The 13,291-nt window shown below is 36.3% G+C and overlaps 1 protein-coding gene across 1 annotated transcript in view; it reads left to right on the forward strand.

Moving 5' to 3' along the window:
- Positions 1-10,824, forward strand: part of LOC108724552 (pair-rule protein odd-paired) — a 34,586-nt gene extending 23,762 nt beyond the window's left edge. The window contains 2 exon segments of the mRNA XM_018450989.1: positions 7,375-7,544; positions 10,312-10,824. Of these exon segments, the coding sequence (XP_018306491.1) occupies positions 7,375-7,544; positions 10,312-10,638 (497 nt within the window). The 3' untranslated portion in view covers positions 10,639-10,824.
- Positions 10,825-13,291: the final 2,467 nt, after the last annotated feature.

The raw sequence follows: 13,291 nt of genomic DNA on the forward strand, positions 1-13,291 counted from the left end.
TTTCCTTCTACGTGCATCCATGTCTACATTCCTTCCTTTTCCTTCCTGCCTTTTGCGGTGCCGTTTAGCACCGGTGCACAAAGCTATAACAATGCACCGCTGAGTTCTGTCCCATGCGTAAGCCCACCGGAGCCTATTTTGGTTTTCCTTTAAAAATCTCGAACCGTGTTGAAGCACACGGGGCCGGCGTCTGTTTGCACGTTTCTCCGAAGAGTGCCACTGCGCAAAAGTTGACGAGACTTTCAGTAGCCCTCGAAGTAAGGGATAAGGGCGCGCGTGTACTTTTCGCCTCAATGAGGATCTTTGATCCCTCTTAAGGGTCCTCGAACGACGGCGTTTGTAACTTGCGTTTAGAGAAACACGCAAGTCAGAATCTTGTCGATACGCTACTTTCAGTTAAGTGAAAGTAAAGCACAGAAAATTATGTGACGTAGTTATTATGTGATAATTAAAGTGTACCAGATATAAACGTAAAAATTCTAATTTTTTTCAATATCAACTTTTTGAAAAGATATCTCGGGAAAATTAAACGCTTCGCTAATAAAATCAAGCAGAGCATATTTTTTTTTGAACATATCTCATATTTTGTACTGAATCAACACAAACTAAGTTTCTGTTCCATTGCCTCGTCGAGGAATGTGTATACTACAATCTTAATTTCACAATCTAAACCGAAACGAGCAAAAGTTTTTTTATGTGCGGTCAAATGATTTTCAGATACGCGTAAAATGCAGAGACATTGTTACTACACAGCAAATATATACAATTATGAGTTAGATAGGTGCAAAAGATACTCCATATTGTAATAACTATATATGTACACAAGTTAACTTAAAAAACGCCACTTTCCGCGAATAAATACGATGTACTTTGCATGCGAAAATTCTCTCCACATATCCAGGATTGTCCAAAAAATATCCCCTTCTCTCATTTTCAAATGAAATGCACGATAAAAATACCAATTGTAATTCGTCGATTTAACGAATAGTGTCACACATAGTCATACTATAATTTTTGAAAATTATTTAAAAAGGAAGAAATTTTTGATATAAATACCAGGATAATTAGCTGCACGAAACGGTCATCGGATTATTCGATATAATCTGGCAATCACCCACCGGTCACGTCGCCCCGAAGCTCAGCTCACAAAAATACCGCAAAGAATTCTGTGAGAACTGTACCGATTGTCCTCGTACCGGTTTCCTTGGAAATGATAGGTCGGCCGGATACCGACCCTGGTAATTCTAGACGGACAACCGGGCATACCGAGTTCGTGGCGCCCCTATCTTTTATGCCGGCAGTTTCTGAAAATCTCTGCGCTTGATCTCTCTACCCCGGATTACAACAGATGAGAGCGAAAGAGACGGAAAAACAGAAAGAAGGAGGGAAGGAGAGAAGTGGTCAGATCGTGGAGGTCGCACGACGAGCGAGACGGTGAGGGAAGCTGGGAGAGAGATTGGTTGTCAGCGACAGCAGCAACCGCAGCGGCAGCAACACGTGTGCGCGCGCTGGACCTGGCGGCGTTTACATAAACACGTATAAACGTCGTGTAAACCCCGGCGTGACACCAGTCCCCCGCATTCTAGAGGTTGCGCGTGTGCGTACGGCTCAACGCGCGTCCGTGAGAGGGTCCAGCGACGGTAGCATCCCCGGGCTCAGATAACCGGCGAGGATATATACGACTCTAAACTGCACCTACGTGCGGGGACGTTCTTGGGCTACCGAATTTTCAAGGAGTCGCGACAGAATGTCAAGATAGCAACGGCAAGGATGCACGAGGAACCGGATCAAGGATGAGAAGTGTCCGGTCGACTGGCGATTCTCAGTAAGAACCGACAAATGTCGTGCTGGAGGAACCGGACAGCTTCTGGTTGTTGGATATTTAGTCACTAAATATTTCCTGCCACTAACTAAGAGATAAATGTTTTTATTAACAACTATACAAATACATTACGGACAGAAAGTGGAAAATGCAAATTTTTAACATTATACTCGCAAGAATCCGATACGTAAACAAATGTGGAACGGTGTGATAAATTCCGAGGCAGCTTAGATGGGAACGAGATCCTGCCTAGCATCGTCAGAATGTTATTTGGGTCAACTATTATCTTATCCTAACGCGATCTGGAGGTAGCGAGCCTAACATGCTTTCCAATAGACGTCGGAAGGTGGATGTATCATGGAGGCTCTCGTGGGGCACGAATGAAAAAGATAGCATTGGAGCAAGCGCGCGAACGAGAGAAAAAGAGATACGATAGAGAAGAGAGGGAACGAGCAGACACTCGAATTACTTCAGCGAAGAAACATCTGCCGATGGCGCTCTCCCTTTCAAAGCCAACATGGCGGAATGATCGGCGCATCAACCGGTAGTTACGTTTACCCACGGATCTGCGGTTCTTTTTTTTCCTGTGCTCTTCTCCCTTAGGCTGATTCCCTCCCCTCGTTCTTTGCTCTTCCTCGCGCGCGCGACCATCTTTGGCAAAAAAGTCCAGTTGCGTTTTCGCAGGAAAACCCCAAACGTCTGTCTGTCTACTTCGCTCCCTGTTTCGCCCTTCTTGCATTCGCAGTCGGGCGCTCGTGCGGAAAGAGGAAACGCTTTTTCCTCGCTAATACAGATTCGGGCTCTTGTCCCGTTGTGATCATAGTATCGCAAATAAATCTGTGGATACTAAACATAGCAGGTGCTACGCAAACATGCCGCCATCGGAACTCCCAGACTTCCCGGAGTGACACAAAACGACAGAAGCGATCAGAGATTGAATCGATGTTTAGTTCTGCAATCTCGAAGGTGCAAATGGAACAATATTTTTGAACCTCTTCCAATCCGAATAAACGTAGCGTCGGACGTCGCACGATGATTAACGTGCACAACGACTGATTTCAATTTCCGAAAGACCACTGATGAAAACACCCTCCCATGGTGCATTTCGAGATTTTAATTCCTCTCGAATGTATTGTCCGTACATTTATCCATCGCTCATTAAATCACTCGTGCACTTCAATTCGTTTCCTCGTTTTCAATTCCTTCCTAACGTGGAAAAAATCACCAATCTCCGAGTCCCTCTTTCTCGAATTGCTCGACGAAAACTGAACAGCAGATTGCGCGCCGCAAAAAAATCAGCCGATTCTACCCATCGCAGATTATTTGTGTAACATGAAGTGCCTTAAGCTCACGCGTAGATCCAATATCTAGAGACCCTAAACCGCGGTAAGATCAAGTCGCAGCGATTCTACCGTGACTTTTGTATCTCCTTAGTCGATCGCGATGACTGAAATCGATATACATTTGACAGAAGAACCTCCAGGATTTCCTAATGCCGAACGTATAACAAGAAAATTATCCACTTGAGGGGCCCCTAAAAATGGAAACGGGAATGCGTAGAAGAGGAGGGAGGTGGAAAGGTTGCCGTAAAGGTGGAGAGGGTAGTTTTCTCAATCCGGTAAGGTTCGCAACAATGTCCGGTGGTCCCAAGACTGGTGTCCTCCACGAATACAATGGCCGCGAAAAATCATCCATTATCCGCGCGAGATCCACGTATAGAAGGAAGATGACGAGAGAAAGATGGAAAGAAGATGGTGAGGTTGCAAGTTTGGGCCCATGGACAATGGCGTACGCCCATATATCACTCGACTGATTTTTCCGAAAAATGGAATCAATGAGTTTTCCTCGAAGGTGCAACGAAGAAAAGGTGGGATTCCAGTCATCTTTTCGAACTGATGGAACACTTCCGATCGCGATTTCGACCATTATGGAAGACGAAAATTTCTTATTCTCGCTTCTAATTCTTAGCGGAAGTGCGACCAATTGAATACTTTACAAAACTTTACTTTATGAGATTTAAGATGTTTAGAAACTTAGAAGTAGTATTTAGAAACCAGCAATATTTTAAGAATAATAATTTCACTATTATAAAAATATAAATAACATTATTATTATTTTTTATCTAATATTTTCCATAAAAAACAGAGAAGGAGGAGACGGGTAAAAAATTATTAAAAAGAATATTTAATTAAAAAACAATATAGTAATAGTATCTTTAATTATACAAAATCAAAATTTGTGCAGTCCCTATAAGATTTATTTTGCATAATCGTTTAAAATTATACATGATATATGTGAATTTATTCGATTTTTAGAATTTATGTATTAAAATCAATTTTTATATATATGATTCAGTAAATAAGAAATAAGTGCATCTTCTGTTTAGATGCTCTGTCCCCCAATAGATGAAGTACGGACTCACGATCTAAATCTAGCCATCGAACCCGCACATTCCTCCATGACGCCGGTGTATTACACATACACGTACAAGCTCGCGCGTGTATCGTTCTTCGATTTCAGCCATAGCCAAAACGATTATAATAACTATTTTATCCGGCGCGGATCTGGGCCATTGTGCCTCTCCATTCTGAAAGTCATAACACGATGCCTGTACTGCCCTTCAGGAACTGCCTCGACTGTGTTCCCCTTTTGGCTGTGCTATACCACGGTGTAACCTGGTGCACCATGAATTTCAAACACACATACATACACATACATACATAGAGAGGTATGTATGCCCAAGGATGCGAACACGACGACCGACACAGTCAGACCCTTCTGTAACAACACGTGTCGTGCATATGTATGCATATCTCAAATACGCGAATGTATTGTGATTGTATATGCGGATGCGAGTACTACATGCGTGTGCGTGACGACACATGACACGCACACGCAGACGATTATCTTCTAAATGTACGTACATAAGTACAGTAAACGAAATGTGTGCACGGAAACTTGCATTATCGTATACATACAGGCTGTCTTGAAATTATTCAACAAGATTTTCATCTATAGATATATCTATAGATATAGATCTATATCTAGTTAAATTTTTAAGTACTTTAGTCAAACCGTTCTGTAATCTTATAATGATAGATTCTTTATAAATCTGTTGCTAGTTTCTATGTAGAGTTTCAAGAAATTGATTTGAACCACTTTGATAAAAATTATTTAAATATCCAATTAAAATAATGAGCAAAACTTATTAAATTTCAATAAGATATTCATCGTCATTTTCATCCATCTAATCGCACATTGAAAAGAATATGTATTTTACGAAAAGCTCTTCAATCTTAATTATAATACGGAAATTATATCAATTTTTTAGTATTTTGGTAAAAAAAAAGTTTAAAGTGGCAACGCTAAGATATTGCAAGGATCTATTATTGCAGTTAAAGATTGCACTTTTGAGACACCCTATATTCAACCACTAGCGATCGTGGTTCGCGCTGACACCGGCGCACGCCATACACGTATGAATACGCACGACTGTGTACGTATCGCGGCGGTGGCACACATCGACCACTGGCAATATTTCACGGCATATTGTTGCCATCTGCACACGCAACCCTGCGCGCACGACAGAATGCACGACGTAGGAGAGACGCGCGCTTTTATTTATCTGCTATTTATTTGCCAACGCGCGCGCTACCGAAGCGCGGTTCCCCGACTCACGACCCTGCCGGGGACAGATTTGAAAAGTTATTAATCGTTCTGTTTTGGATAGGAGTGCCACGACACTCTGGCCCCCTCCCCGTCGCCAAACGAGCTCCTTTTATGCGAGCTGCTAACCAGACGACGATGGCGCATAGTGGCCGTGCGAGCGAACGTGCCCCTTTCGATCGGCTCGAGAGGGTGCCACGAGAAGGTGTGAATCGATAGGTGGAGACAAGCCACAAAAAGTTGAAATCAAGTCAACTCATTCGCAGAACGGAGGGAGACAGATTGAGACGTGAATACGTCTGCACGCATAGTGTCGTTTGCGCAAATCATAAAGGAGTCGAACGAAGTTCAAATTGTTTGACAAAATATTGCAAACACACCTTAGCTGGTGTGAACCTATCTTCCTGAATAAGTCGATTCATAAATATTTACATTGTTGCGAAAAAAAAAACGAAATATCTTGTATACCGTAAAATGTAATATCTAAATGGTGAATACGCCTTTGCGATCGAGATAACGAAAATATCGTAAAATCCGACAATTGAAATCTTTCCGGTGGCGAATAAAGAAACAAAGTTGCAGCGTCGCGAGATAAGAGGTGACGCTGGTACGTGAGACCGTTATCTCCACAACTTCATAAATATTTAAGACGCCTGCTTGCGTATGATGCCACAGATGCCTGGACAAGTTAAATATAATCTGTAGTATCGTGATGTGTCCCTTCAACGATAATACGTCTTATCATATGATTCACACGTAAGATGAATAACGATGTCTTCCGAAAATTTAATGAGCTTCTATAGAAACACAAGGCCGCTTACTCAACGATCAGCTGCAGCTTCACGCTTCGTAAACAAATCGTCTTTAAAGCAAAGTAAGCGAGATTTGTGCCGTTGCTTTGAAAAGGAGAGTCTATTCATTTATAATAGTAATCGTCTGTCCTATTCATTTTGCTGAATTCGTCATTGGATGAAATGAAATAAAAGTAACAAAATATTTTAATATTATTTTATATTATTATTTTAACATTTCTCAAATATTTTGAGCATATTTTATTTGATTTTTTACATTAAAATTTTCTAAAGAAGAGGAAGAAAGAAATACGCGAACTCTCTCGATCCCGTTCACGAAACCGTTCCCTTCAGCATTCATTTCGGTTTTTTATGCGTTTCGGTAACACATATTCCCAATTCTAGTCGCGATTCGTCCCCACAACTCGTCCAAGGGTGAGAACGCGGGTGAGAGCCGCCATTTTTCCCATAAAAAATCCGCCAAGTTCGCGCTTCCTGTTCGCGCGTCTCCGCTCTCTTCTCGAGAGCGCAGCGCCAGGAGGAAGCTCCGGAAAAGGGAGTAGAATACGGGGGTGTGGACCGACACGGTAAAATATATTCCAGTCAACTTCCGTTGGAAATAAATAAGAGTCACGCCACGCGATCTCACTGCGCCCCGACAACGGCGGCCATTCGTGTGCAGGGGACCTTATCTTTCGATATCTCTCTCTTCCCCTCTCACACCCTAAGCTAAGAGAAGCCATCGAGAGGAGTTCCGCCGCCACTCATCAAGATATACAGGGATCAAGATGAGACTCTCTGTAATGCGTTTGCGTAATCGCTCTTTAATTACTAACACCTACGTAACTGTGAATTCCGTCTTCCTAATGCGTTCGTAACACGATGAGCGTCTGATTATTCGTGATTAACTTCAATTATTCTTGATATTATTTCTGTGCCATTTGCGAGAAATCTTGGAAATTTTTAAGCCAATTATTTCGTTCTTCCATTTTCTGTGTTTTATGTTACGCAATAATCCTTTTTATTAATCCGAAGTATTATACGTTTAATTGGAATATTATTGACTCTATGTTGTTTGACAATTTCTTTTTTCAGGCGAGAAACCTTTTAGATGTGAGTTCAATGGCTGTGAGAGGAGGTTCGCGAATAGTAGCGACCGAAAGAAGCACAGCCATGTTCATACTTCGGACAAGCCTTACAATTGTCGAATGGCGGGATGTGACAAGTCCTACACCCATCCTAGTTCGCTACGCAAACACATGAAGGTACGTCTTCTGGTCGAGCTAATGAAACTAGCTTGGCAAACAGATGAGAATGCACTACTAGGAATTCAATCCTATCGTTTACACATTGCTTGCGTTTCGTAAGTCGCACATTCAATATTTCGACTTTGTGGACACATATTACGAAATAACGTTGAAACGAAAAATGAAAACGTTAGCACAAAAATATGTATAATAAAAATTTACGTTGCTAATGAAAGTTTACAACTATATTCATTTATTTTGATAGATAGCAAGATTCGAAAATATCATGATATTTGTATAAATATCAAAATATTCGATATATATCCACATGTGAATATTTATAACATTTTTCTATTTTACAAAATAAACTTGATATCATATGTCGAAGTTTTTTGAAAAACCATTAAATTTTTTTATAAATAACGTATTATAGGAAAATAAGTAAAGAATAAAGAACAAATCGCGATAGGATAATACATGCTAAAAAAAGATTTAAAAAATTAAATAATTATCCAATTATTAACGTGGATAAGAAGATATCTTCTGAAATTCTTTCTCTAGCAATTATTTTAGTTTGAAAAAAATATAATCTCATTATGCAATATACAACACTATTGTTCATAAATTCGAAAACGCTTGAGAAAAAAATCTCACGAAAAGTTAAATATCTCAATGAAAACAAATCATAGAAAAGTTTTCAAAAATGCATTTTAAAGAGCAAAAATGAAATTGTAAATTTTTTTTAGCTTTATTTCTACACAATATTTTGTTCCTAAATTATATTTAAAATAACATTTAAAATTGAAAATTGGTATTTTTTAAATATTTTTGTTTAAATTGTGGCTTGCCATATTATGGCTTGATGAAACATTATCAGGGAAAAATTACCGGAGAAGTACTTTAATACATTAAACGCCATGCCGCGCGAACTAAAGTAAACAAAAGAATGAGAAGCAAAGTGGTCGGGACGACTAACGAACGTCAGTCACACAAAAGACACAATACAATTTTGTTCTCTAAAACAAATCTATCAAATATTTTAAAAAGTTTTTAGGACCAGCGTGGCGTTTAACGTGTTAAAATCTTTTTAAACTTTCAAATGATTTTATTAAATTGGTGTGATGATATTTCGTATAATACTATCGAATTTATTATGTTAAAACTTAACACACACACACACACACACATTTTTACAAAATATTTTTAAATTTCAAAATTAAAAACTTTAAAGAAAAAAAGAAAGAAAAAACTTTTTGTTAAATTTTTGTGAGATGCGAAAAAATCACAAGTGTTCCCTTATAAACGATAGTGTAAATCCGATAAAATATTACAAAGATCTATAAATAATAATATATGAAACGAGAATCTTCTAAACTCAGTTGGAAAAACCGTGAAATCAATAATACGGAGTACTATTCTAATTATTCAGTTTAAATCGTTAATTTTATGAAAATAATCGTAACTGCATGTATATCAATACACAAATATCGTGATATACACAAATGATATATACACGTATATTTTATATATATATATGTATATATATATTATATTTCCGATACACATCGTTGATCCTTCGAACCTTGATAGGTAGATAAATTAATATTACAATTAATATTACAATAAGGTAGATAAATTAATACGGAACATCTTTTATATCCAAAAATTGCTAAAATAGATTAATGCTAAATTAAACAATAAAAAGACAACATCGAAAATATGCGTTGTTTCAATCGCGATCAATTTCAATCACATTATATATCAAAACTTAGATTTCTGTTTCGTATGTATATTTGTTCGGATGTGACTGCATAAATAATAAAATAAAACTGTGTGCCGTTCCTAAGACAGTGATTTTTTTCGCACGAACGATCGCGGAATCTTAATAAGAAATTATCTCAGCACTCAGCACGAAAAAGCAGAAAGAGAGAGGTAGAAAATCGTGCAAAATCCAACTTCCGAGATACACGCGTGATAGGTCAGCTTCACCGGGAATGCTTTTGCTACTCTACGGTTTTCGCAGACGTGATTCGCGGAAGGCAGTCATAGAGATTTGCTCACTGAATTATGAAAGAAGGACCAGAGAGATGGAAACGGATCTTTGATCCCCGTTGCTTTCGTTCTGGACTCTTCTTGTGCTACTATCTCCACTGATCCTTGTGATCTCCGTCTCGATCCTAACGATCGACTTCGAATTCTCCAATGTTACAAATCTCCAAAACGTATAAATCAAAAATATGTTCTGTATATTATACGAAACACACAAAACCTTCTGAGAAAATGATAATAAGTAAATTTTAACGATCCTTCAGTAGCACTTAAAATCGAAAGTTTTTGTATATAAGTTATTATTCACAATGCCTATCGATTCATCTGAATTCAGATAAACACCGAAAAAAAAAGAGTTTCGTAATAGATATCAAATGTTGAATGAAATAATTTTAATCAAATGTTTGATAATGTAATATAATCAAAAATAATTTTATTCTTCTAAATATTTAGTAAGTATTATTAAATAGTTGGTTATATTATTATCTGGCAACACTTACTAAATATTTAGAAAAGTAAAATTATTTTTAGTATATTAATGGAATTATTTCACTTAACATTTGGTAATTATTATCACTCTTTTTTCAGTGTGTATAAATCCAACAATTTCATACAAATCTATAATAAATCATATAATACTAAAAATATATAAACATCTTTTTTACTATGGCAATGACAAAATTCATCATTACAGTCGTTGTCTAATGCGATATCCTTTTCGACATTCTCTTTTCAGGTACATGGAATGTCATTACCGGAGGGTAAAGTAGGAGGAGGATACGAGAGCGAGGGAGAAGAGAGCAGCAGCAGCGGGGGTAGCCTGTCGGTGACTGGTAACACGGAATCGCCCCAACCACCTCCGGTTGTCCCAACAAGAACAACCAATCTTCCTACGAATCGAACCCACGATCCGTCGATCCGCGGAGCGACGGAGGTGGCGGAGTGGTACGTTTGTCAGCCACCGACAGTTGGGCCTCAACCAGGGCCCCTACCTGGGCCGCCGCCGCATCATCTTGGTCATCATTTCAATCCGTTGATACACCATCAAGCAGCCGCTTATTAGGAAATATCGAAAGGTCGAAGTGTGACCAAGAGAGTCTTTCTAAAATCTCCGTTCCTATCCGTTCACCTCAATCCAATGATGTGAAATAAGATTCCTTGCTGAGGACGAGTTTCGTCAAAGAGAATACAAATGACAATCATCTGTCGATTTATCGAAGATAAATCCTTCGAGGAAATAATCAAGAATATGCCTACGACGAAATTCCGTACTCACCATATAAATGATGTACTAATCGGGCTTCATTGGCACATTATATGAAGAGGCTCACGCAAACATTTAAAATGGATAATAACAATAACGCATTCGTTCTAAAAATGTAGGTGTGGATTTAACACCATATGGCATTTATAATAATTCTCACCGTGTTAGTGTTGATATAAACACCAATATGATGTGGATTTAACACCATGGTTTAAATGATTTAACGTAGTGTCAAATCCGCACCTATATTTTTTAGAGTGTATGCACTGATATTATCGAGGTGAATCTCATATAAATTTGAAAAAAATTTAAATGGAAACATTTTCTGAGTGATATAAGCCAAATTATATATGATTTGTTCGATTAATCAATCGAAATATTTATGAATTAATGATAATTAAACAAAAAAAAACATGTTTTGCATGTTTTTTTTTGTTTAATTATATAGCTATTTTTTGCGAAAGGGACATTTTATGATTCATAGATTTCTGTTCTAGATAGTATTATATAAAATTCATTATTTTTAATAAATTTATATAATCGTTTCATATTAATCAATTCTTCCTGATATTCTGCGTATATATTTATTAATATAAATTAATCAAAAAATGAGATACTTTTTAAAATTTTAAGTGTATAAAGCATACAATTATTATAACAATACTATATAGTAAAAATTATTATATTATCAAAATAATATTATAAGTATGCAGTTAACAAAATCATGTGTGCTGCTTAATTTTTAAAAAGGTATATCAAAATTTAGGAAATATTATAATTATATTAAGAAATATTAAGAATTACCAGAAAGTATAATAAAAAAATTATTGCAAGATATTATGAAATATTTTTTTAACATTATTTTATTGTAACAATTATTTTATATGCAGAATATCAAGAGGATTTTATTTTAAAAAATCATGTAATGAAATGATAATGTTTTTCAAATATTTTTGGATTTAAAAAATTTGAATTTAAAAAATTATGCTGATCGTAAAATGTTCTTTGAAACCTGTGGTCTCTATGATGCTTTTCGATAGTGACTGTTTTCGAAAATATTTCATACAAAATTATGTAGTTCATATTGCATAATGAAAAATATAAATTTGCTGATTCAGACTTTATACTGTAATATCACTGTTCATAGGTACATGTAGAGTAAAAATGAAGGTATCTGCGTGATATAATAGAAATCCGAGCTGTCACTTGAATCCATTAGAAACACGATTGATTTAATAAAATAATATAGAATTCTTGCAACATAATAATTTTAAGTTAATTTATACTCAACTCTAAACGAGTTGCGTAAAGACACACGATCTGTCTCGTCACTTTGATTCGCGAGATACGAATACGAGATACGATTGTGTTTCTTGATTTAACAAAACTCGTGATATTTGCTTGTACGAGAATCATTTGGATATATCAGAATTTTGTTTGCTATGCACTGCTTGTGCCAAGCGAGAGAGAAAAATAATTACACCGCATAGGTTACCAACGATCCGCACTGGATCGATTTCCACATTCAAAAAGTCATTAGACATTGGAGAATGCAATACCTGCGATAATAATTTTATATCTCCAAACACAGATATTACTTTGGATTGAGATATAAAATCGATCAAAATGAATGAGAAACAGATCTACAAAATACTAATAAATTATCTTTGTTCTTTTTATTTCCTTGTATATAAACTTACACAAAAATATTATTAGGCAATTCGAAATTCATTTTGATCGAATAAAGTTCTTCTTGCTTATTTGTGTCATTTATTCTTCTTGTTCGTTTTGTTAATAAAAATATGAAGTCGCCCACTCTCTGCTAATTTTACAGAGATACTCAGTTTGGTGATGATTTTCAGAGATTTTCGGAGATAAGAATATGAATATGAGCAAAATTAGACAAATGGAAAACGGCAGGAATAATTTCATTTACACAAATATTCAATAATTAAATAATTAAGTACAGCAACTCAAAATTTCATGTTCATTTTACAATTAATTTATCGCGATAATTTATCAATTCTCTTTGTGAATAAGACAACTAGTTTTTTTCATTGATAGTAAAGCATAATGAGCTGCTATTTTGAAAGCTGCTATTTCGAAACACGAAAGACTGAAGATTAAAATATGTTTTGTCGCTGAATTCTGGTCATCTAATTATAAATTACTTTTAAGATTGCTATACTTGGATAAAAAACGCTTCAAAAAAGTTTTCCTGCACGTTATGAACAAAAGAAATTTTGCATTATTGTACCTCTTTTCGACTTATTTGCTGTGATTATTTATTATATTATATCTGATGTATGTATTATTTATACCAAAATTCATTATCTCTTTGTAAATTTTATGGACAATTATTATTACAAATTCTTCGCATATACTATATTATATTTTAAAATATCGAAATTAATTTTATATTTACTTATTCGAATTTGCTTTTTAAATATTA

The sequence above is a fragment of the Mycetomoellerius zeteki genome, unplaced genomic scaffold, assembly GCF_001594055.1.
Source record: "Mycetomoellerius zeteki isolate Tzet28-1 unplaced genomic scaffold, Tzet1.0 scaffold309, whole genome shotgun sequence".
Lineage (NCBI taxonomy): Eukaryota > Metazoa > Arthropoda > Insecta > Hymenoptera > Formicidae > Mycetomoellerius > Mycetomoellerius zeteki.